The 26,437-nt window shown below is 40.2% G+C and overlaps 2 protein-coding genes across 2 annotated transcripts in view; one reads left to right on the forward strand and one right to left on the reverse strand.

Annotated features, from left to right (window-relative positions):
- LOC103916173 (vacuolar protein sorting-associated protein 13B-like) overlaps positions 1-17,938 on the forward strand; it is a 197,895-nt gene extending 179,957 nt beyond the window's left edge. Inside the window, 4 exon segments of the mRNA XM_009323125.1 lie at positions 6,300-6,476; positions 8,945-9,047; positions 9,727-9,976; positions 15,838-17,938. Of these exon segments, the coding sequence (XP_009321400.1) occupies positions 6,300-6,476; positions 8,945-9,047; positions 9,727-9,976; positions 15,838-16,083 (776 nt within the window). The 3' untranslated portion in view covers positions 16,084-17,938.
- Positions 17,939-20,918: 2,980 nt separating this feature from the next.
- On the reverse strand, positions 20,919-25,687 carry LOC103916121 (cytochrome c oxidase subunit 6C). Its single transcript, XM_009323070.1, has 3 exons — positions 25,562-25,687; positions 23,777-23,915; positions 20,919-21,046 (listed from the first exon to the last, which is right to left on the reverse strand). The coding sequence occupies exons 1-2, from the start codon at positions 25,673-25,675 to the stop codon at positions 23,796-23,798; spliced, it is 234 nt and encodes a 77-aa protein (XP_009321345.1). The 5' UTR covers positions 25,676-25,687; the 3' UTR covers positions 20,919-21,046; positions 23,777-23,795.
- Positions 25,688-26,437: the final 750 nt, after the last annotated feature.

A 26,437-nucleotide genomic window follows, 5' to 3' on the forward strand; every position in this document is an offset into this window, starting at 1 on the left:
TTTTGCTGCACTGCAGATATTGGGGATTCTTGGTTTTGTTTGAAAACCACTTGAACTTAGTGCAGATGTTAAGTAAGCTTTGATGAGGAATTCTGCTTTTACAAAGAGACCCAGATCATCCTGATTCGGTGTAACTGTATTCATCAAGCAGCCAAGTGGTTTAGTTAGAAGTGAAGATTACTCTGGCCATTTCAAAATAGTACCTAAAAATTTGAAAACTAACCTGCACTGGAAAAAAACCTCTGCGAGAAGTTTTGCAGTAAGGGGCTGGATTTTCTAGGTTACTTCTACTTGTCACACAGCAAAGGAATGCAGAACTGTATTGTTTGGCAGAGTTCCTCAGTACGTATTAAAGAGTATGAATCCTTTACAGATCAAAGTGACCAAAAGCAGCCCAGTGCAAAAGGTTAGAAGAGCTAAAGCTTGAAAGGATTTGTCTTCTTTCCTAATCTTCAGTAGTGTACACAACTCCTAAATTTGCAACCGCAACCCTGAAAGCCCCAAAGAGGAAGTGGTAAAAATGTTACAAGTTTGGGTTAAGTTACTGGAAATTATTTTAAGCAATAACATTAGATGATGTGAAGCACTGTCATTTGATAATGCCTGTAAACCAGCAAGCGAGTGTCCTGGGAGAAATGTGCATAAAGGAGAAATTTCATCTATTAGTAGCTACTATCCCAATAGTAAGCTGTTACTGGTGTTGCAAATCAAAGGCAGTTCAGAGAAGGTTTTATTTTTCCTTCTTGTTTTATTGGGCTAAGGGCAGTCAGGTTGAGTAGCTGGATGAAAGATTATACTTTTAGAAGCACTGTGTAAGCCTGGTGTATGTGTGCTGGTGAAATGGTTTGGTGATCTTGGCTCGGTTATTAATAAGACAGCAAGGTAACGTGGTGGCTATCCCCTTCACTGACATGCCAGAGCCCTTCAGAGCTAAAAGCATCAGCTGTACAGCCTGAACTAAGGACCAAAACTTTGTAGCTTTGGCTGTAACAAGGCAAAGTTTCTGCTCTTCAGGAAAGCCGGGAACTCGTAACATGCATGCACAAATACGCTGTGCCTGTACCTCCCTGCGCACAAGGCTTCAGTTGTTTGCAGGAGTATGCCTGAGTTAAAAACAAAACTGAAAAAAAGAGTTAGTATTTCAGTATCCCTGATCTCCTAAGAAATCAGACTTCATGTTAGAAACTTAGAGCTTCATATTAGCATTTAAACAGTGCTCCTCCGCAAGCTAGGATCTTGTTCTTACTCCCGCTGTTATTCAGAGATTCCTCCCTGCTAAATACCTCTGTTCTTAGCAGTGGAGGCAACGAAGCACCCAGATAAATAGCTACGGTTACTGTGTAGCTGGACTTGACAAGTATGGGACCTCTCACTAAGGGAGGAATCAGAAATATTCTGCTGAATTTGTATCAGGCATAATTTTTTTATTTAAACCTGATTTTTCAAAAGCATGTTTTCTGTGTATGCACAGCAGCATTCATGTAAATTGTGTCGAGATGTAAATTATGACTAGACCTACATTTCAATTTTTACAAACATGTCGGAAAGCTGTTTCTGTCCTGACCATTTAGTTTGAAGAATATTGTGGCTTCCCCCAAAAAAACAGTCATAGTTGAAGGGGAGGTATCACGGTGCTGCTTTCTTTCATCAGCACGTTCAGAGTAAACATGAACATGCTTACTCTAAATACACTTCCAGGTTCTTCATACATAACGAAATGAAGCGGAGCTGCTATGTTATTTTCCTTCACAAGGATGAAGAGTTCAGATGAGCACAGGAATGCAGAGAACAAGACCCTTTGAAGCTGTAATTTCTGTGACTTTCTAATTGTAAAATTGAGAAGTGTGAAAAAGATTTCTAGGACAGTCACAGTACTATCATGTTTGTAGAAGCCATCTGACTCATGCAAGCAGCTTAAAGAATTGCAAATGCAGATTTTGTGCCTAGGCAAAGGCATGTAAGAGCCCTCAGTTCACCGATACCTTAGGGTATCTACGCAGAAAGAAGAGTTGCATTTCTGATTTTTCTGAAAATCTGGCTCATGGTGGCCCTGATTCAGCAAAGCTCTTAAGCACATGCTTAAGTGCTTTGCTGAATCAGGGCCAAAATCATGTACTCTTGTCTCCTCCTCAGTGCAAGTTGTTCCCTGTGGTACATTCTTAAGTGCTTTGTCCTGTCTCGTTTTAAATGACTCAAGCGCTGTCAGGGTGTTGTTTGATTTGATTGTTATCTTTGGCAGGCTGTCGTCTTCTTTTCTAGTTTGGGGGAGAGTTCTGGGTCATTTTAGTAACATTTGTGCATGCAAAGAAGCAAAAGCTTATGATAGGTGTGTTTTTTCTTTTATATGATTAGACAAAAATGCAGTGAAATTGTATTTAAACTATTTAGGTGATCGGCACTCCCCACCAAGGAGCTGTCTTTTGCATTTTGCATGACAGGGTCAAGCTTAAAATAATAATTTATAACCGTGTAAAAGAGAACATTGAAACTATAGGCTTTATTTTCAAATACTGGTTCTAGTGAAAAATATTGTATTGAAGTAGCTCCCTTTAGGAAGTTGAGCATATCTGAATAACCGAAAAGCAGACACTTCTAATGAAAAGCCGTTTTTCACAAAGGCAAAAGTGCTCGACATTTCAGTTACTCCTTCCTGCTTTTGGGGAAAGTGAATTGATAGTAATACTGACTGACAGTGTAACTCTGCTGCTAGAGAAGGTAAAGCCTGGATGTCAGAAGCTCAAATTTTTGTTATTAAGGGTGGTGGTTGTTGTTCTTACTGTGCAACTATCGCTGAATCGGGGCCGCTCTGTTTGACTGTCTACAGACACACTGAGAGCCGGTGCTAATCCTGAAGGTGTGTGCTATTCCACACACTAATTCTGCAAATATATTAATGCACGCCAACAGGTGCCCTTTTCTTTTAGCTGTATTTTTATGTGATGTTTGCTGTGATGAGACTATGCTCCAGCTGTATTTTCGGTGTGAAACATTTGCAGCAACCCTGAAGGACAACACAGAAAAGAAAAGGAAGCAAAATGGTTTCAGCTTGGCTAGCTTCCAGCCTCATGGCAAAGCATGGCCAGTTTCTCCTGGTGGGGGATTTTTTCCAATTCTTTCGTGGTCTGAAAGAGTTTGTCACAAGCAACCTGAGCTTTGCTAAGTTCTGTAAGCCGTGCTACGTTCACCAAACATTGTCAGTCTGCACAGGAACCAGTTGCTGCCTGTAATCAAATTCTTCTTGAAGTAATACAGTGATATACTCTGAACTATCTGAATTTTGTAGTTATCAAAGTATCTTTTTTATGGTTACTGAGCAACATGTATTAACCAGAGTGCACCCCAGCTGATGTTTAGCAGATGTTACAGTGTTGCTGGAATCTCTTTGGTCCAGTAATGGAAGAATATGTTTTTGTTTTGTTGCTTTGGTGTTTAATTTTATTGAGGTTTTCTTTATACATACATAATCTGTGTGTACATATGTGGACATGCATATAAAATTGAATGCCTAGGGTAAGGAAGGAAAGAAAAATGGAGAATGGTTTCATTTAAAAAAAAAAAAAAATGGCCAAGGGACATTATAGAGAAGGGACAGGGACAGCAGTAGGACACCATAGCTGTCTCTAGACTGTGAGAATGAGAGTGGGAAGGGAGGAAACACTACATGTGGTTCCATGCTCTGCTTCCCTGATACCCTACTGAAACCTGGGAGGAGAGATCTTCTGTGGTAAGTCCATCCAGCATGGTGTTCCTACCACTAACTTTATGTTAGAAAGAAAGAAGCCACATGGACGCCAGGGGACATCTGCTTCGCACAGTTTCTGGTGCTAGGAGATGCAATGAACCTCACGTGTGTGTCACCATTATCTCACTGCTGTTGGGTTTTGAGGTTGCTCAGCCTTTGACCTATTTTTTTTTTTTTCCTTTGCCCACACATGATGCACGCAGGAAAGGAGCTGCACGGATCTGGCTTCCCCATGCAAGGGTGGTAGGACCAGCCACTCCTTAACGAAAAGAGTGAGGTTATAGTTTATGTGATTTGTGGGCATGACCATGGCACGTGTATGAGTTACGTCAGTGAGTTGCAATTTGAGATAAGAGATTACAAAGGGTGAGCAGAGAGGAAAGAGAAGATCATTGGTTACATTTTTTGCAGGTAGAAAGACAGGACTTGCAAAAGGATTTGAGGTGCGAAAGCGCAATGGCTTCACAGACAAGTTCAGAGCATGCATAAAATGGCAGAATAACAGAAAGTGTGGAAGTACAACTGGCTAATTAAGCTATATATTATTTGGGGTACTACATAAATAATCTTATATAACACAGTCACAGCAGTTTCCATTCTGTTTCCCTGTCCTCTGGGCCTAATTCCAGCTGAGAAGTGCCTGGAGCATACCACAGGTCCTTTGGAGTAGGTTCTTACTTATTATTACCTTATAACATTGCTCAAGTGTATTGCAGTAAATAATTTACTAGTGCTAGGACTTAGGTGGATTACATTTAATAAGGCAATAACTTCTGTTCTGAAAGTGCAGTTGCTGTGGATGACCTCGATAGATAGGGTGAAGGAGGTCACAGGGTAACGTAATACTGTAACTCAGCAGAACACCAAGTATTGTTTTATGCCTTCAAATGCATCCCAATTGTACAAAAGAAAAGACTGGACGAACAATCCCAATTGTGTAATGCGGTGTTGGGGTATTATTTTAGTCAGGCAGCAGAAGCAGCTGGTAAGTACTAATGAAACAGAATTCAGTTGAAAATTGTATAATTTCCATGGCATGGCATTAAGGAAGCTTCATGGCCTTTGTGGTACAAAGGGTGAACGTTCAGCTGCGCGCTCAGTTTCAGTGAGTGAGCTTAATAAAAACTGGGTACCGCATTAAAAATAGATCAGCATTTTCTGGGAAAATACTATGCATTTATCAGTAAAGGGTACACATACAGAAGTTGGAAGCAATCTCTCTAAGAGGAGAGGGAGGCATTTATGGGGGATGCAAGTTTCCTGAATTGCTGATAGATAGTATCCCAAGGACAAGGATCTGGGATAATGTGTGCTGCTTCTCATCCTCATCTTTTCTTTCGACAAAATACCAGCGTACAAGTACAATATTAGTTCTTGTTGTTCAAAGTTAGCAACTTCTCCGTTTAACCAGTAATGGTAACTAAAACCATCTGAAAACCTGTTAGCGGCTAGCTGACTAGTGCATGTCACGCTGGTAAACACATGGGGCCAAATACCTCGGCTGTGATTGTCCGAATCTGTGGAATTATGCCTGGATTTGCTTCCACACACAAAGCAGAATCTTCAAAGATGTCTGGGTTGCAGTAAAAATGCCTGGTTACCAAGGTGACACTCGGACCTACTCCTTAAGTAATTGTTTTATCTTGATATTTGCAGCTGAAGGTGGAAACTGAGAGCTAGCCGAGGAGGCTGCAAACTTGCTTTTCATTGAGCAAAGAACCTCAGATCAGGCAGACCGTTTTCTAACTGATGTCACTTTGTCCAATCCTTGTACTCTTAGCGATTTCCAAATAGCTTATCTATCAAAGTTACAATAACTAGAGACATGTCTGTGGTTAAGTGGCTAGAGTAAATGCAAGATCAAAGAAATGTACCACCTCACATACCTGTTTACATTTAGGAAGATTTAAGTCAGAGTTCTCTGTTGATACTAAAAGCTGGGAAGGTCACTGTGTCACTTGTAAAAGTTTGACCCATGCGCATTAAAGTAAAATATGATCGTTTTCACAAAAAAGTAACAAAAAGTCTCAAAGTCTAATTCTGCTAATCTTAGTAATATATCAAAAGTTGCGTTAGCTTATGAACATTTCTGGCAGTGGAAGAGGATATAAAAATGATCTATTGAATACAGGCAGTTTTTATTCTCATGAAGTCGATCTCAGGCTTACGTGAAAATCTCATTTCCATAACAGCTCAAGTCTTCTAAAACGGGTGGGTTTTATTCCGAGCCTGACATTTTCAGAATTGCTACAGAATGAGCTAAATTAAACTAACTCAGCAAAAGCATTTAGTGAAAGTAGTTGAAAGATGAAAGCATACTGTCATGTTAAGTGATCTGAATGTTTAAAAAAGTAAAATACATTAAAAAAAGGAAGTCGAGATTTAACTTAAACTGAAGCTAAGGTATTGTTTAGCTAATTGGTCGTGTGCTAAATAGCTGTATATGAAGGGTGGGGTACAGTCTGTAATCCAAGCAACGTTCAGGTCCAGTAGTAAGATTTCCTCTTACTCTGGGATATTAATCTTCACTAATTACTGGGGACTCTTGTTTTTTCAGGTGCAATTGCTGGGATCGTGGATCAGCCGATGCAGAATTTTCAGCGAGTGTCTGAGGCCCAAGCTTCAGCCGGGCACAAAGCAAGAGGGGTCATCTCGGGTGTGGGGAAAGGAATCATGGGCGTCTTCACAAAGCCCATCGGAGGGGCAGCTGAGCTCATCTCCCAGACAGGTTACGGTGAGTTTATTTCCAACATCTCCGTTTAAGTTTTAAAATGTTCTTCAGATACAACCTGCTGTGTCTTACTTATTTGGCCCAGTAGCTGTGTGACTTGAGAATTTAGAAATGCCACTGCTGAATAATTATAAATGTTGTGCTGGTTTTCTTAAAAGCCATCACGTTGTGCTTCTCTCTTGTGTTACCGATCAGCGTTGTACAGCCACAGAAACACAGAATGCAGAAAGCATGAAGTAATTCTTGGAATACAGTAGAATTAGTTACAGAAACATATGTGCTTACAAAAGAGTTTTTGACATAAAAGTATTAAAGCAACACTATATCCAATTAGAGTGTTATTTTGAGATTGCTTTGTTACGGCAAGGGAAGAGTTGTGCTATCTCTGCACAGAGAGAGACTCATGTTCCTGGGAGAAAGAAGTGAGTCGCGTAGTGGGAGCATCCCCTTTAAACTGGAGAGTTGTGAGAAGACAGTCCCATTTTTGGATACATGGGCACCCTTTTAACGACCAGAGGTGGGTTGTCCAGCTAGACTGAGCACTTAGTGGCGGTGGTGGTGAATCCTTTCAGATTACGTGAATACTTCTGGATGACCAAAAACTGTAAAAGATAAAAATAAAATATCAAAATACACTAATTTCTTTGCTTCCAGTATCAATATATCAAAGCTGTTGGTCTGGATATTTAAGAGGGGGGCAGGGGGGGCAGTCAGGGAAGAAAAGCAGGGAGACCTGTTGATACAAGGACAATGTGTCAATAATTTTGCTTCACTAATTACACCGGACAAACCTTGAAGATTTAAGCCTGTAGTCGCTAGCAATATTTATGTTTGTGATGGGTTGGTTAGAATACGAGTAGTTCTCCTAGGGCTTAAGTTTAGGATATTGCTTCCACGCTTCCCGTTACATTCAGAATTCATTCCTGGAAGCAATCTATTTGAAGAAATAATGAAACATTTAATTATTACAGTTCTTTCAATTTAACGTTATCATGTTTGTATGAGTGTAAATAATAACTGTTCTCCTGTATTATGCATCCCATAGGTGTAAAACCTGTATCGGTAAAATCAGAAACTTTTGTCCGTTGTCGGCTGGCTGTGTGTTGGTTTTGCTGTCCATGGCATTATTCTTTCTAGGTTTAATTCCACTGCAGTCTTTATCAAGGAACTTGTAACAGTAGAGGGACACTTTTCACTGCAGATAGGGTATACGAGACACCATGTTTTCCATGAGCATGTGACAAAAAGAGTTAGCCAGGAAAAAACATAAAAACTGTATCAATAATAGCTGACAGTGCGTGAGAGGAAAACACACAAGAGTTCAAGTAACTCTTACCCACAACTGGATTGGAAGTGGGACCGTGCCTCTTGGGGGGGACCGAGGGGTGGGGGACCACACAGAAGTAAACACATGTTCTCTCTTTCTCCATCTGTAAATAACATTTTCACTCACATAATGCTGAGAACCTCGGTAAGCCAACTGTTACAACTGGGATGCTGCTTTTAAGTATTACCATCAACATGTGTGCTAAAAATTAAAGGGTTTTTTTTCAGCACTGATGTTTTGTTTAAATTATTATCCATTGTGTAAAAAGGAATCTAAGTTATTGACACCCTTATGCAAAAATGTCTTTTGCTTCAATGGAATGCTTAATTAGACAAAAGAAAATGTCTTTGTCTATTTAAAGAGTAACTTTGCACTAAACCATATAACACCAGTGCTTGCTGCTTAACCTACTTCCTGTCTGTCTTGTAAAAATTTTTAAAACGACTTAATTAGTGAATTTTTTTGCAACCCACTCATTCTTTCTGGTGACCATACCTCATCTTTGAAAGTTTACAAGCCATCTGAAAGCGTACATACTGTATCATCTTCAGCTTTGGATAGTCTATTCAGAAACCTGTTTAACTGCTTCTTGTAGTCTCCATTCTGTGCTGGCACTAAGAAGAATTCACAATAAACCAGATGCCCCGGGAGATCTCATAAATGTATATGGATCGGTGTTTAACAGCTGGATTAACTAACTGAACATTTAAATACAGTATCTAGGCAAACTTGCCTTCTAATTTGTACCGATAGTGACACGTATATGGAAGTATTTTAATATTAAGCAAGAAGGTTAACAACGGTCTTGATTTTTTCTACATAAATCCTAAGTGGTGTGTCCGATCCTACTCTGAAATGATGGCTCTCAGGAGCATTGTGTTTCTCTGGATTGCAAGTGTATGTCTGATTTTTAGAACACACAGTGGGTTTTTTTTGTTTCTTGCTAATGCAAGATCACTGGGGTTAAGTGCACAACTCTTGCATTGTAATATTTAATGAATTATCTTGACTACAGCTTCCAAAGATGTGACATCATTTTGGATCTGCACTATTTTATGAACTGCTCAAAACAGATGACGTCACTGCAACATGTAACTGTTTTGTAGAAAACAACTACTAAAAATCTTAAATTCTCTTACCACAGGTATTTTGCATGGAGCTGGACTTTCTCAGCTTCCCAAGCAGCGCTCTCATCCAAATGATCAACATGTTGAGCAGGCTCCAAATAGCCACGTCAAATATGTCTGGTAAAATTATTTAGACACTTGCTCATTTTTACATCCACATTGTTTATTAATAGGTTCTGGCCTGCGGACAAGTTAACAGGCTGCTTCTCTAGGAAAGGCTGAGTTATGGCAGTTTGTTTAGGAACATTAAACACAAAGGTAGTGCATAGAAACCCAGTCTGCAAATGATGGGCTGCTGATCTGCTTCCAGCTTTGGAACTACAGAGCTGATCTTTATTTAATGGCATTCAGTGAGTTCTTACTTATTTCTCATTGCACTGAGCCCAAGAAAAATACTGCACATCTCCAGAAGCAGCTGTTAGTGAAGATAGCTTTATATTCTGCACTGAATTTGTAAGCCACTTCTCAGGGTAATTTTTGTATTAGGATGGGAAATAGGCTGACCTAGCACCGTTATTAGGCCAATTTTGCAGTGAATGATTAAGGAGTTTTGATAAATAACAGTTTCACATTGATTCTCTAAATCTTAAGTCTTACATCTTTCAGTAATGGAGATTTGGAATATACACCCTGGCTTGTTTTATATTTGTAGGTGATAGCTACAGGCTTAAGTAAAAACATTAGTGATCAAAAGAAGTCCTGGAGGATCCAGTGCCATAACACTGACTACTTCTTTTTTGTTTTCCTCCTCCTCCTCCTCCTTTTTTTTTCTTTTTTTTTTCCCCCCTTGATAATGCAGGAAAATGCTGCAATCTTTAGGAAGGCCGGAGGTCCATATGGCCTTAGACGTCATGATTGTGAGTGGATCAGGCCAGCAGCATGAAGGCTGCTTGCTGCTCACCTCGGAGGTGCTCTTTGTGGTCAGCATCAGTGAAGACACGCAGCAGCAGGCATTCCCCGTGACTGAAATTGATTGTCTGGAAGATGATCAGCAAAAAGACCTGCTGAAGGTGCAGCTAAAACAACAGAGAGTGCCTTCTGATTTGGAGGTAAAGACTTGAGTACGATTTTCATTCGAAGATAAAGTTACACTGATGATGATGCTTTTGGCAACGGGCATACTCACCTTTGGGTCAGGAGGCCAGAGGTCTAAGTGCCAAAGCAGGGGACCTGCTGTTTTCATGCACCTCATAGTTGACTGTTTTGCCCTTTGGATGAAAGGGACATGTATCCTCCCTTCTGTCCTCTTATTGATCATGACATTTCATATCTGTGACAGCAATTTTCTGAGGGAAAAAGTAGAGGAAGTCTGGGTTCTTGGTAAGCACCACCTCTTTTCTGAAGAGGTTCTCATGACTACATGTGCGTGAGGTGTTTATTGTTTGGCAAGTCAGGATTTGCTGCCTGTGCCTACAAAGTCACAGTGGGAACAGTTCCTTTTATTCTTCTGTGAATTCTGTTTTAACAGTTCAGCAGTGCTGATGCGTGCTCCTTTCAGCGTGTTTTATCTTGCCACTTCCAATGCAGTGGTCTTACTTGGCTGCTGGCTGTATTTACTTCCTTAGATCTTCCTTCTGCAAATGCTAACTTTAAAATGGATCAGTTCTTTTGCTGAGATTGGATGCACCAAGTGTTTGCCAGTAAGAGTATAAATCCTTCATCTTCATATTGAAAGATCTCTAAGCCATTTGAATACTGAGGTTTTGGATGAATTATCGTCTTTTAATGGTAGAAGAATGTTATATTTTTACACTTTCGGGAAACAATGTTTATTGTATTAAATTCTCAAGTGGAATCATATGAGAGATCATTTCAAAAACAAACACGCATGTCCCAGTTGTTGTTTTTAAAAAAGTGTGTCAGGTAGTTCATAGACTGCTATACAAGAAATTTCTCTGTTTCAAATACACGAAAAGAACATATGTAAAACCCCACAAAGTGTGAGGTGTGCCAAAAAGTAGGGGAGGCTTCAGCACCTTCAGTAAAATCCTAACTTTGCTGAAGTCACTGAAGAGTTTTGCCATCGATTCCAGCACAGCAAGAACTTCATCTGTGTCTTGACAGTGCTCGGATTTTTTTTGAAAGCTTTTTTTAGTGCTGAATTCTCTATTTACATTTATTGTCTTTCCACTAACCTCAGTCTCACAGAGTGCTGTTGACTGAAGTTGCCTTCTCTCACCACAAAGCTACATGAGGCATTACTTAAATTTTGATGCAAGTGGGCAAAGCTCAGTTTTTTTATCCCTGAGTGCTGCGTGGTTGCTGGAGGCACACATCAGACTGAATCCAGACTGTCCTGCTCAGTCCAGAGCTACTGTCCTGGAGGGAAGAGGAAGATAATTTGTTCTCCCTAAGGCATTTGATGCACCAGCCCATCCTAACCCTAACTTTAGCACCAGCCCAGATCTTTTTTTATTAGGCTGTAGTGCGATGGCTCTTGTCTTTGTACGTGGTTACCCAAGGGGTGAGGAGTAGGCTGCTGCTCTGGGGGAAGGGCCGCTTGCTCAAAGGTTGCTGCAAGAGGGTGATGAGGCAGAGGGGCTGCCTGTCTGGGAGAAGGGAAGGCGAGGGACAGGGAGCCTAATTCCAGTCCCCACAGCTGCTGCAGCTGGGAATGTATGGGACTTGTGGGCAAGTAGCTCCTGTACATGCACAGCGTAACCCTACATGGCGTGTGCGGAGTCCAACGTTCCCACATACACATGCTAGTCCACGCAGTAAATGTGGCCTGCTTTGGAGGTACTGGACCAAATACGTGGTTTTCTTCTGAAGTTCTGGATAGAAATGTGGGAGTCCTACTCCAGTGGTGTAGCAATGCCAGGAGCTGTAAGCCTTGAGCCTCAGTACACAATCTCTTTTGCTGACGCAGGCTCTTGAGAATGCAGTGAAAACATATGGCATGACAAAAGTGGTGAAGAGTGCCTGTGCCCCAGGTGGAGCAAAGTCAGTGATGACAAGACAGCAAAAGCTGAGTGATGCTGTACAAAACAGACCTGGCAAAATATTCCTTTGGAATGCAGACGCTGATGCTGAAATTTGTGTGAAAATTTAAAGAAATGCGCTATAAGGAGGAGCAGTTGAAAGTAAGGCAGACAAGAATAAGAAAGTCTAAATTTTTTTTATGCTAAGGCAGCTACACAATAAAAGATTCCAGAAGCTTCATAAAGTTTTAGTAATTGCCTAGAGTTAAGTAATATTCTTTTGTAATTAATGTTTATTATAGTTTTTTGCCTTAGTGGACTGGGAAATGTCATACTTAGTAATTTCCTCTCTGCAGCTAAGCAGTTCTGTGGTGCTTGGGGTGTTGTGTGCAGCGCTGGTGCTGGTGGGAGCCAGGGCCTCCCCTTCAGCTCCCTGACAACAGCTTCTAAAAACTCTTTGAATGTGATTAGGAAAAGGAACCTTAGGAGCAGCAAGCTGTGACTTGCAGGTGAGCAGCCTCAGAGCTGCAGACCTACACCTAAATAGGCACGACTCCTAAATATTAATGGTAGGCCATCTTGTTGCACTGAAGATGCCCTCAGCGGAAATGCAGACACATCTGTACATGACGACATTAGTAAAGATGGCCAGAATTTTTAGCTGGAAAATGCCCAGTCAGGTCAACCAAAATATTATGGTGAGTTTAGCAAAATAGATATAATGTTACCAAACATAAATTACGTCTATTTTTCTGGTTAATTTAGTCAAAGATCCTAGAAATAATAGAATAAATTGAAACATTTCATGTCAACATTATAAAAACGCACTTTTTTGTCTTACTGCTCACAAAAATAATTGCCAAAAGCTTTGTTTCAGCTCTGCCCAAAACAGTTTCTCCCCTTCCCTCTCCTCAGCTTCTTGGAACTATTAGGAAACAAAACATGAGTTATTCTACAGCTGTAATCACCAGAGATGTTATAGACAATATTTTGACTCCTTCAGCAATAGGTTTGCCTGATGGCTTGTTCGCCTCCACAATATATAACTTAATCCATCTGGCTAGGAATAGCCTGGATGGATTATTGAAAACTCTGGCACTGACAACATTGTTATTGAAAGGGAAGCATTAATTGTACTTGGATTATCTTCCAAAGTAATTGAGACGCTGCTTGCTTCCAGACAGACATCAAACTCAAAAGGCCTGCTCTTCCAGCTGCTCTTGGTATAGCTCATAACATCAAGACGACAGCAAAAAATTGAAGGGCCCTGGAATTTCAGATATTCCAGAATTTCTTTGTGATGATCTGCAACAGGGTTTACATGATAGTACTACATGTTATCATCTCTGGAGCTGAAAACCAGTCTCTGGATTTTTCAAAGCAGTGAAAAAAACCCTAAAGAACCGGATTTCCTTAGTCAGTGTGCACAAAGCAGCCCATCAGCGCTACACACACATCTGGACTGCACAACAAAGGCGCTGTAGCTACTGTAGAGTTAGAATTGCTGAAGGCTTATTCTTTATAAGCTGTAATGGGAGGAATTTTAGAAAAATTCTGGAGCTCTTATCACAAAATTATGGTCTTCTAGCATGAAAGGACGTACCTTTGAGATTCCTCCAGCAGGTGCATTAAGCAACTCTTGACTAAGTTTTGATTTCATTGAATGGTCTGGCTATTAACATTACAGTTGTTCAAAGCAGTGGGCTAAGGCACTTAGTTGACAATGTTAGGTCCCATTTAGGAAAAAATGTAGAATAACAGCAATTCCAAGTTTCTGTTGTTGTCTTGACAATATAAGCTAAACTGAAACTGGCTGGAAAAGCAGATGGTTGCAGATTAAGTCATCTGGAAGCAAGTAGGGTCCCAGTTACTTTGGAAGACCATCCAAGTGCAGTTAATATTTCCTCCTGAATAATTATGCTGTGTCTGTGGGATATAGCCTGGGGATGAATGAAGAATGGGTTCACAAGAGTAGGTGAGTGGGATGCCAGCACCCTTTCCATCTCCTTTGATAACTTGGGTCTTTTGGTCAGTGGGGAGGCAGAACTACAACCCGGCTTCCCCTGGGCTTATCTCCCTAGGAGTAGAAACCAGGAAAAAATGTGGAGCCACCTACATGCAAGATTTACCCCATAACTTAAAATCTCGTTTACATAGGGGGTACTTTAGCGTATTTCTCTCCTTTCAACTGGTAAAACAGGCTGACTGCTGAGATACTTTTTCTGTGCCACCAGTCAGAAGATGTGGTTCAGACACCGCTCTCTACTGTTAGCCCTGAGTCTGCTGCAGCAGTCTGCTTTCTGATTTTTCCCTCCCTTTAAGGTCATTCATGGAAACCACACTCTCCTCTGCCCACTTCATCATTCCCGCTGTTTCTAGGCATAGGCTCCAACCTTGAGCTTCTGAGCTTGTTCGTGAGCCTGCTTCCTTTAGCATTTTTGTGGTGATGATTGAAAACAGGAGTGTTTCTACTTGCTGAGCAGCAAATCCATCTCCAAAGGCATACTAAAAAAACCAGAGGGGACTGTTTTGATTTGGATGTGACATCTGTCAGTATCTATCAATCATATTAATTCTTTCTTCAAATAAGCAATGGTTTGTTTAAAATGAGCCTCGCAGACCAGAGATGTGACAAGATATTGATCGTGGGTGTTAAATTGAATCCAATGGCACTGTTTGAAAATATCATCACATCTAGTGAGGCACGTGTAAAACTCCTTGAAAGACAGTCAGAAGATAACAGTCTTTGAATCCTTAGCGTGACATCCAACAAAGACAGACATTTTAAACCCTACAAAAATGAAACTGGTCAGCAGTTCTCCAAGTGTAAATAAGGAAGCATCAAAGCCTAGCCCTAGGATAGCATCTGCCTTTTTGTCCATTGTCATATTTTGGAAATAACTTCTATTCTGAATGACTTTGCTAGTGATACGACTGTAGCATCCATGGTGGTATTTCCAAAATAGATTTTTTTGAAACCATACAACTAGCTTGATGCCTGCTTGCCCTCTTCCCCTTCTCAAGCTAGCCATAGTCATCTTCAATTTCTTCTTCAAAAAAAGGGCACAGCAGACTGATCTTCCAAAGCCAGGTTTGCCCATGGCTTTTCATCTAATACTTTCTCTGGTTGGAACCAATATGGTAGATACCCCCTTTCTGTTGACTATTTGTTTTCCTGTATTGTTTTCCACTAGCGGTAGGTTACTTGCATCCCTCTTGCTAGAGCCTTGAACCTCTACGTATTTCAGCCTGCAAAAAGGGATTTCTTCAGAGGAGTCCTTCCAACTCACGGTGGTGGAAAAGGCAGTTTGCATAGACACCCTAGTTTCTTCTCCAGAAACGACATGCCAAAACCATCTTTAGTAAAACCCTTTTGTATAAAAAAAATGTAATTGTGTGGGTCCTCTGACCCAGAATGGCTGGCTTTTTTGGTTACCAGAAGCAGATGGATATATCCCGTCATCGAACATTCACCTGAAAGGTAGCTTCTATTCTTTATTTTAAATCAAGTAAGTTAAAGACTTAAACTTAACTGCCCAGATATAGCTATGGGCTGTCTTTAGTTGTACTTTGTGAGAGAATGTTTTTGCTAATTAGAATTGCTATCTGATAAGCACTGCCAAGAGCTACTGGCATTTTTCTAAAAGGGGTTCAGATGCTTTTCCTGTCTACAAAGAGTTGATCTGGTGTAAAGATCTGCTCTTTACCAAGGTGTCCATCCCTGAAATTCTCAAAAGATACTGCTTAAATTTTCTATGGCAGAGTTAGAGCTTCCCGGCAGTGTCCAAAACAGCAAAGGAGAGGACTAATCCACCAAGCACTAAACTATGGGAGAACGCTTCGATTAAAACATCCATTAAACTACTGTAAGAAAGATCCCAGGGAGGAGGATTTTTAACTACAGAAAGTAATGTGGAAGTTATTGTCCTTACTACTAAGTTCAGTTACTGTCAGTTACTCAGTAACTATTTTATCTTGTCTGATTTCAGGCAGATGGAGCTAGAGAGAGACTATCGGAACAACAGTACAACCGCCTTGTGGAGTACATCACAAAGACATCTTACCACCTCGCTCCCAGCACCACGACCGTGCCAGCGTTGCAAACTGTGGCTACCGAACACCTTCCAGCTATAGTGAAAACATACCAATATGTAGTTGATCCAAATTTTGCCCAAGTGTTCATTAGCAAATTCACCATGGTGAAAAATAAAGCCTTGAGGAAAGGTTTTAATTAATAATTATTTGTGGTGAGTACAGTAATACCTTACCGTTTCGAAAGTAATGCTTTCTCTGCAGTAACCTGCATCAAGTAGAGATGCGTATAGTTTTTGAGGAGGTAGGAGACGATAACAAAGTTAAGCCCCATAGCTTTTCTAATCTTGACAACATTCCCGCTCCCTAGCCAAAATACTAGTGCTGGAAGGAAAGTGTTCTAGCAAACACATCAAGTGAAAAGGAACAGCCTTGGACTATAGTTCAATCAAAATCCTTTTTCTTTTCAATAACCAAAAATCAGACAACAAGGAAAAATTGTGTGCATACAGACATTTTCAACACACACGCAAAATGCGTATCAATACCTACTATATCATATTTTAGGGTCTGCCAGTTTCTGTTTCTATAAACCTGGTTTATAACTCCGTTGTAAAAACTTGCTCAAGGCTGAGCCTTCCCCCCCCCCGCCCCGCACTCCCCCCAACATGTACATCCTGAGGCAAAACATTTTCCCCCACTAAATCTGAAAAACCCAGTGTGGCTGTTTTAAGTTACTAGTGACAGCTGGGTTTTAGCACCACTTTAACCTTAAAATAGCTTCCTTTATGTGACTGAAGTTTTGCAGGACATTAGTCTTTAATGTAAACTAGTGCCTTTGTGTGGTTTGGAGAACAAAACATGAACTAGAACATGAATTTATTTTTGCAACTGTCTGTATACAGAAACTTTATTTTATCCAGCATGACATTTTCAGAAGGACTTTCAATGTATATATGACATTGTGCATTGTCTGGTCGTTAGCTGGAAGCCAGTAACATGCAGTTCAAAAATTTAAGAAACAGAGCTTAGTCTCCTTAAAGTCTACGGAAAAGCTGTAAGCTCAATGGAACATCGATGGGCAGGTGCTAAGGATAGCCTTGTTGGGTCTCGCTTACTTCTGATCTGCCACCACTACATTGTACACGCTCAGTTAAGCCCTAATTCGTTTTATGCTTGTCATCTCTGAACAGGTAAAACCAGGGATATTTAGAAACGTGACCTTTCAAATATGTTTGTGCTAAGCAAAGTGAGATTTTTTTTCCAAGTTGATCGAAAAGCATGGACCCACAGGCACCAATTACATTAATGGTTAATGACACCATCACAGTACACGTATGAGTATGATGATAAACACATCAAGACAAATGAGCTTTCGAAGAAGTGTCTTATTTTTCAGAGGTTTTACAGTTTGTAGTAGACAAGAAATCACTGTCTCTGAGCACAGTTAGGTTACTTTATAAACCAAATCTGGCTATGGCAGTTTTGTTTTAAAAAACAAAAGCTTAATTGCTTTTCAGCTATGCGTGTTACTTATCTCCCCTTTTCTGTGTGCTTACGGACGTGAATGTTGTCTGGGGATTCCTGAACATGGCCGGAATTGAAGACAAGAACTGGAATAAAATCTGATCATCATTTGGAGCAGATGATACATGTGCTTTATAGTTAATGACTTCTATGCATACTTGATATGACCAAACGCACAGTAAATAAGAACGTAGTAACTGCAATGTTTTTCTTGTGAGTTCTGTTTTGTTAAAAGGTATTTCTAAAAGCCGTGTCTCTTGTGTACTGACAATACAGAAGCCTGGGATCCGCATTGTCCTTTTCTGACTGTGAAATAAGCCTGTTCGTTATCAACATTTCATAGAGTGATTTAATAACTTAGTCATTGTTTAAATAACACTATTTAAAAAAATGTATATGTATATACACACACATGCTTCATTCCGGAATATTTTATGGAAATAGTTTAATACTTCTAATTTTGCATATTGGTGGATAAATTGTAATATAATGAGATTGTTTAAAGATAATAAAGCTATTCCTGTAATACTTGTTTTTGTGAGCTATTTGGTCATTCAGTTACAAGGGAATGAACAGGTCACTGTGTAGAACAATGACAAGACAGACATACAAGCTTCACGCAGACCCCATTAGATTCCAGCTGGTCACTGGACTTCGTCATGTACCAGAAAATGCAATCGATCATGACAATAGTTTGGAAGTAAAAACCGATGACTACCTTGCCAAAAACACGTGCTGAAAAGTTTTATGCTTTTGTGACTGACTGAATCGAAACAGCACTGCAGTCACCATTTGAATTAGACTACTCTGTTCATTATTTATGTAGTACACAAACCAGCCAAGAGGATGCAAGCGCACCTCTAAAAAGTGAGGGAACGTAGCAGTTTCACTTCTAAAAGTTTGTAGATCGCAGCCGTTGTTTAAGATCGATACATTTGTGTTTTTCCTGAATGATATTCTCCTGGAATAAACATTTGCTTAAATTACACTCTTCTTCAGTGACTTAAGCTAGCATCTTTACTGCATTAGGCAGGTTCTTTCTCCCCCTTCTGACCACATGTATGGAAACGTGTGGAGACGGCATATAAATCAGCCTCTCCTGCATATGAGCTGTGTGAACTATGAAAACAAAGTTGTCCAAAGAGCAGCTGCCTGTACTTAGCTGCTAAAGCACTCCAATGTGTACTCTTAAAACATGCCTACTCTCGTAATGCTCTTTAGACCTGGAGAGCTCACAACTTCAAATCTATCATCTTTTTCGTTTGCTTCCAGAACAATCAATCATTCTTCAAACACTCGAGAATAAAGTAAGCCAGCCAAAAATTTGAAGGCATGGTCAGGCTTATACACGGCAAGACCTTTCCCAAAGTAGTTTAGGTCAAACAATTCCTTTTTATGTATTATTTCGTATATAAATACAGCAAAAACCTTCACAGAGAGTTGGGATGGTCTCAGAGCTGACAAGCGTGTTTTTTTCAGCTCTGCATCTCCTAGAAACAGCATGCCAGGCCATGCAGCAAGCAGCTGATTAGGGTCTAACTCACATCGGTCCTCCTTGTGCTATGCTGAAAGTCCCACTCCCAATTGTTTGTAAGATAGGATTAGCCAAACTCCTGCTGGCAAAGTCAAAAAGAAAGAAAAAAAAAAAAAAAAAAAAAAAAAAAAAAAAAAAAAAAAAAAAAAAAAGAGAAAATTGATGGGTTGGTGCTGGTTTCAGAAAAGGAGGTTAGCTCTTCTGCCTACTCCTGCTTCAGGCACCCAGCTTTGCCCTCCCTTCCCACGCCAGCAGAAAGCGAGCTACGAGTTGGTTGGCATTGCCTGCTGAAAGGAAGTACTTGCTCTGCATCCACTGTGAAACCTCATACGCAGAAAGCAACAATTGCAACCTGCAGCCTCTCAAAGCACAGACGTAAAAGAGCTCGCCTTTCTGTGGTGGTGTTGAGGATGTTTAGCCAGAGACATCTTGGAGCTCTGCTGCATGGTCAAAAAGCTATCATCATCTTCAGTCACAAAACTCTCATTTCTTTAAATCAACACATGCTGGTAACTGAAGGAACACAGACTACAACAATAACTTCTGTTGTCTATAACAGTTTAGAAGAAACTTAGAATTTAAAAGTAAAGTAATTCATAGCAACTGAAAAGAGCTGCAAGGGAAGTCAGGTCTATTAGCCTGCGCACCTGGCAGTAGCAAGTTTCTTTGCCTCTGAAGCTGTCAGTATGACTGAAGACCCCTGGCTATTTAAACCTGCAGACACGCCTGAGAAAATGTTAAGTCAGTACTTAATGGCACACAGTGTTTATACTGTACATCGGGAAGATAAATGGGTATCATTTGCTATTGTTAAGCTCTGGTTTACATTTATAAGAGCGGGGTATTTTGATTACTAGACAGTTTCCCCTGTACCACTAATGTCAAATTCTTTCTTTGCTTAAAGGAAGCACTGCCTGTATGGAAAGTTTAAAGACAATCCCATGTTGCTCTGTAATAGTGTGCTGGATCAAGTACATTACTTAAGTGCTTTCATTAGTCCAAATGTTGCTCACGGATACCTATTAAGTGTTAAGTAGTTAATGATCCATTTAAAATAATAGGAGTTACTCCCAACAGGATTTGAACTGAAGACCTTCAAATACAACACAGATGGCTCAATTTGTCATGCTTCTTCGTACAAAGCCTTCCCTCCTTCCACACAATCATCAGCTTTGAGTCCTCTCCTAGTACCCACATTCAGCAATCCAGAGCTACAGTCCCCGTTCCCTCTTCAACCGCAGCAACAGGCAATGCACCAAGCACGTTCCAAATGATGGGTGTTGCGGCAGAAGATAAAGCATCGGGTCTTGGACTACACAGAATGCAGCAGAGATCAAAACTATGCTTAGCTGACTACTTCCAGATACTAAAAAGGAGATGATACATGTCTAGAAGCAGCATGCAAAGATTTTCATTACCATAATACCCTAAAATAAGTATTTCTTATTTTGTCTGCTTTTACCCTCTTTCCCCTTGTACATCAGGTATCTGTGAACATACCTGCCGTTCAGAGCCATTTTCCAGTCAGAGTAACACACCACGTAGAGTGGGCTTTTGCACACTTTACAAGTCTTGATGTAACAGTTCGCTGCTGTAAGGAAGGCAATACAGTCATGGCAGCAGAAAAAGGTAGGAAGGTTGGCTAGTGTACTTCCAGAATTCCTCTCCAAATTCTCTCAAGGTCAGTTCACCTTGTGAAGCCAGAGGTAACACAGACCCTTCCAGAAATCCAGCCTCTCCTTTCCTGTAACAACTATCCTCTCGCATATTCCCATCAGCAGCTGGGATAACCTTGCGGTAACTGCTTAGGGATATACTTTTCTTATCAAATGTGGAATTTGGCCAAGAGAGAGATGCAAATAATTCCTGGGGGAAAGAAAACTAGACTGAGTCACCTTGAGCAATTTATGAAGACTTTCCACCACTCTTCCCAGCATCTGAGCATTTAAACATTTAACATTAATGAAGACAACCAAGCGCCACTGACGTATGTATTTTATTTACTGAGTTACATTAGAGCGTGCCATGCACTGAAGTGCATTACACTTTACAATTCAGTGAACAAATAAGGTTCGGTCATCAAGTCTCCTTAGACTGAAGGGGATCTGCAAGATAAAAAAAAAAAAAAATTATGTGGGACAAACTTCATGCTCTAATTAAACTTATTACTATGTATGAATGCAAAGCAGTAGAGAGAAACGTTTATGTGGTGGTTTAGTCTAGAGGAATTCCCCCTGTTATTTCCTGATGGTTTAAGATTCACACACCCTTCATGTGGCAAACAGAAGTGAAACATGGAACAAATCAAGAGCTGGAACAATACTGCACAGCACATCAGATTCACTATACATGCTGCACTGATAACTGAATCAATCTTGCTAAGGGCCTGAAAGAGAAAGGAATGCAGCTTTCAGATAGGAGCCAGAGAGGAAACAAGTGGTGTAGGCAACCTACCAAGGAAGGAAGAAAACCAAATTCAAATTGCTTCTCCACATTATATTGAACACAATCCAAGACCAGCTGTGCTCCATGACAAGAGTCATGCAAGTGGTTAGCACTGAACTCTTAGCTTGCCTCTTTATTCTCTTACTGAGCACACTGCAGAGGTAGGATACTCCTCAAATTTATACTTGTGCTCAGTTTCCCTTACCAGTATCACCACACAAAGTCCATACCAAGTAGACATGCCCAGAAGGAACAAACTCGGTGCAGAGTGCCAAGCTAACTCCTAACTCATGAATTCTCCTCCCTTTCCTCAATTTTGGGGCTAAGTACTGATTCCAGAGTGAGTATTCAATGAGGTTAAACCACTGTATTTACTGCCAGATACAGAATATATTCCAATAAAATGGGAGATGTAGAGCATGCATGACCACTGTACCCTTTAGGTAACTATACCAAAAAAAAGCATCAAATTCAACTTCCATCCAACTTCCATAGCTAAGATTTAACTACCGAGGCAAATGAAAACATCTTCCATCTGTTCTGTGTACTTGTCCTTGTCACAGTCTTTCCAGAACATTTGAAACACTGGCGTTGTTTTCCCCTTCTTCTACTTATGTATTCATGTGCAGGCGCAAAAAAACCAACCTCTTTCTACTATGAAGGCATGAAAAATATCAGTTCTATAGAAGTAGGCTGAGGAATAAGAAGTATCAGCAATTCAAACAAAATCACGTATAAAGATTTGTCTTTCACATTTTCTTTTGGGCTGGTGTAATTAAGGAATGGAAGAAATATTTAGGAAACATTTAATTTTAACAGGTGCACACAATGTGCAACTTTTTTTTTTTAAGCTGCAAATGGGAACATAAGCTAACTGAGAGTGGAGCTTTATTTGCACTGAAAAAAATCCTGCTCATGATTCCAATTAAATATTCAACATGCATCCTTGTTGACAGTGTTTGTTTCAAATGATTTTACCACCAGATGGCCTTTCAGAATACTCTGATGAAGGCCACCTGACTAAAGAATGCAATTCCAGTATCTAAGAAAGTTTAAAAGTACCTATATATTAGCAGTAGGACCAAACCAGAGGCAGAATTACCAAGATTAAAACCAGGTAAATTTATCATTTCATTATTTATCTTTGTTGCGGTCATAGCTAAAGAACAGAAGTTTCCCCCTCTCACAAAAAAAACCAACCAAAGGGACTGCCACATTTTTTTTCTTTTTTTTCTTTTACAATTTGTTAGAAGAGCTGGAGCTCTGCTTTTTCTATGTAATTGTGTTATGCAGAAACCAGATAGTTGTAGATTGTCACACAACAGAATTTAGTATTAATAGTGTTAAGTACAAATCTTTTATTCAATCTTGCTGCTTTACGCAAACAGGCTGAGAAAATCCAGCTGGCTGGGATAATTAGAGCCACAGATTATCACGTAATGATCACAATATGAAAACATTCCAAAAGAATGAAAAAGCTATCATTCTAGATTAGTTTGAAGTCATTTTAAGAGAAGCAGAGAACTCAATATAAGACATTTGGATCAAGAAAGAGGGAGGAATTCTTTATTGAGTTGTCACATCATGAGCTTGTGCAGTTTAGTGAGTGAGCTTATTAATAACTACGACAAGGTTGAAATCAAGACTTTTTCTTCCTGGTGTTATGACAAGAAGTAAGGGAGAACAAAGTTTGGTAGTCTTCAAACAAAAGGCAGTGTTAAGTGCTAGGAAAACAGTATCATGAAAAAAAGTTCTATCCAAGCTTAATTCAGTATGGCAAAGATCTGACTATTAGTACACGGAGCTGTATGCCATTGCGATTTTTTTATATGTATGTATGTATTTGAATATATTTCCCCTCATGACTAGTTATCTTCCCCCTCTCACCAACTTCAAAAGACAAAAGGATGTGTGGAAGCTGTCTCTGTTTCTTACATTAAGATGCATGCTATGAGAGAGAAACAGCCTCTCCATTTTCTCATTCACTGTACCACCACAAGTACCTGAGTAGTAGATATAGATAGCCCGAAGCTATCTATAGTTCAAGATGTGACAGCATCAGTATAACAGTGGTATCAGGCAAGTCTTATAGTTTAATGCAAGAGCTCTGTCTCCTCTCCATGGCTGTGTCACTCTGTGCAAGCCTCCTATATCACACAGGTTAAACAAATAAACCAAAAGGTATTCAGGAGCTTTCTATTCTGCCCTTACTCCCCAGTTCCCGTATTTCTTCATTTTTATTACCCGGAGGTCTCTCGAGTGCAATCTGTATCCTTTTCTTTGGGAGCACCTTTCTATTTGATCAAAAACGAAGAAACTCCAAATAGAAGCAGAATGTTTCACTGAAATAATCTCAGTTACTCTTGTTCTAATGCAGAGTCGCTTATTACCTGTAAATGCAGGTTACCATCATTTGGGCGGTGCAGACTCAAACACACCAGCTGCTCTCATGGCTTCGAAGTCCTTCATGGGATCATAGTTTTTATAGAACTCTGCATAAGCTCGTTTTCTGGGATCGGCAATTAAAAACTGGAAAGTAACACACAGAAAATTAAAGCTTGCAAAGCTTTACGAACAGAGATTTTTTTCTATTAGTGCTATTATTTGTACTAGTGGATATCAGTCTAAAAAGCCTTTAGCTCAAATTAGTAAAATATTACTTTGTTCCTGTTCAAATCCACAGTTCAGGCTACCTGAGCATTGGTCAGGAAAACAAATGTCTGAAGTGAAACCTTAAAAAGAAAGTCCATTATAAGATAGCACATTACACTTTTAAGATCCAGAAACACTCCACCTATATTGACACTCAAATGTCCAATGCCCTCCCTGCTAATAGTTTTATATGTAAAACATGCCATTATGGCAAGTTTTGTGCCTGTGGGCAGCTGCAAAACTGTAACTCCAGATAGAATGGCATCCTAAAACGGTGTATTACATTTGAGCTACACTGTAGGTCAACTACAGAAGTCTGGTAAAATTTTACAAGACTGCCAAGCCACTCCTACAGCTCACCGACATAAAAAGGCACAATCCTGACTCCTTGGATACTCATTCACCTGAAGCACAGGGATATTCTCAAAAAGCCCCCAAAAATGTGAAGGAAAGCCCAAGATGAGTTTGTCCAACAGTATCTAACATGTAACGAAGTAAACCACTACTGAGATCCATGTTATTTGTTCTAAACATGGTCTGCTGCCTTACTAGTGTATTAACGTGGGGGTGCCAAATAAGGTATAAAACCACAGACTATTAAAAAAATTATATTGTAAGCCTGACCACAAACAAGCTTGCCTACAGACGTGTTAAGCAGATCTTGAGCTTTAACTGTGCAAGCTTATTGTTTCTAATAGATATTTGTCGATCTCTGAGAAGTTTAAGTCGACTGTGATATTTTTGTGATGAACAACCTGAAATTAACTTAATTTCTAGTCACTTTTATCAATACCTTCCCGAGTATTCAAATGCTGCAAATAGTATATGAATGAGTTCAATGGGCAAACCAAGATCCAGTCCTTCCACAGTAATTCAAAGTGTGTTGCTTGCTTTGTGTATGAGATCCAAGAATTATTTAATAAAGGCACTCAAGAACAACTACCACTCTTATCTTTGTCAGAAGTCTCTTAAGGACCACGAAAAACAAACTCCAATCTGTAAGTGGGGTTTTTTGGAAAGGTAATGCTCCATTTCCACGTGAAACTTCAAAAGAAAGGATAAAAGGACCATACTAGCCTTCCCCACGCTGATATCTTCAGTGTGAAGGATGGGTTTTCCAAATTGGTTATGAGCAAGTTTTCTGAAATCAATCTACAGATAAAATAAGACTTTGACAACTCTCTCGAGTCTCACATACAGTGACAGAGAGCTACACAGACTATCTAGAGTTAATGCGCATCAATCGTGCGAATGATCAAGAGTAGTCTAGGACTAGGAGACTCAAGGTTAAGTTGTCACGAATTGTGTGATCTTGATCACACAGCTTAAAGCATCAGGCTATTCATATCATTTCTTCAAATGAAGATTAGGAAGATTTATTTATGTTCTGGAAACATGCTTACAAAAATACATTACTAAAGCTTTCTGATGAACAGCTCAACCAAATCTCAACAAAAAAATATTATGAATTCTTAGAACACTCTACTGAGTCCAGTTTATAACTGAATGACCACAGAGCTCACCTTGTACAAAGCCGCACATCCCACAGATACAAAAAATGCCCCAAATAGGTGAAACTTCATCCGCCTGGCCAAAAGGCGCCGCATTTGTGGCTTAGGCAATAGTGCAGACGACATGGTGATTATATTTCCTAAAAGAGAAGGGGAGGGGGGGGGGAAGAGAGAGCATTGTGGGACAAGAAGCTCTACTTAAATAATTTTCTGCAATTCTACTCTAGAAAGATTGTGCTTTTTGTATTGTGCAATAATCATCTTCACAACCTAAGCAACAGCGCTCCTCTCTATTTGACTTTTCAATGAGACTATTTAAGGGACAACATTCAAGGACAACCTATTTACGACATCAATCTAACTAAGTTTTTATACTCCTTACATCCAGTACTCATGGAATCAAGACTGACCTTCGCTGTTCATACTAAATCCTTCCCTTCCTGCAGGGTCTACCATTTCAGACCTGCTGTCCTGGTGTTTACATCAGAAGACATTCAGATCACATTCTATTCATCTCCCAGGAAAAGCACGTGCCTCTTGAAGTAATTTGCGGTTTGTTTTTTTAAAGTAACTGCAAACCCTGTTGTATTAAAGGATTTTTTTTCTATTCGGTAAGATTTTACTAAAAACCTACAAGGCCTGAAGCAGGCGGCTCTCTTTAAACACAAGATACAGGTTCGCTCGGCTGGGAGCGGCCCCGAGGCAGGGCTGCCCGCAGGGTGCTGCCCTCTGTGCACCCTCCTGCGCTCACAGGGCCACGGAGCGGGAGCGAAGACCAGGAGGTGGCCCGGCTGTCCCCAGAGGCCTTGGTGCTGCCCACAGCCGCGCACGCCCACTCTCCTCTCACGTATAAGAGGAACCATCGCAGACAGGCCCCCCCCCGGCCCC

Source organism: Pygoscelis adeliae, unplaced genomic scaffold, assembly GCF_000699105.1.
Source record: "Pygoscelis adeliae isolate BGI_AS28 unplaced genomic scaffold, ASM69910v1 Scaffold174, whole genome shotgun sequence".
NCBI classification, from domain to species: domain Eukaryota; kingdom Metazoa; phylum Chordata; class Aves; order Sphenisciformes; family Spheniscidae; genus Pygoscelis; species Pygoscelis adeliae.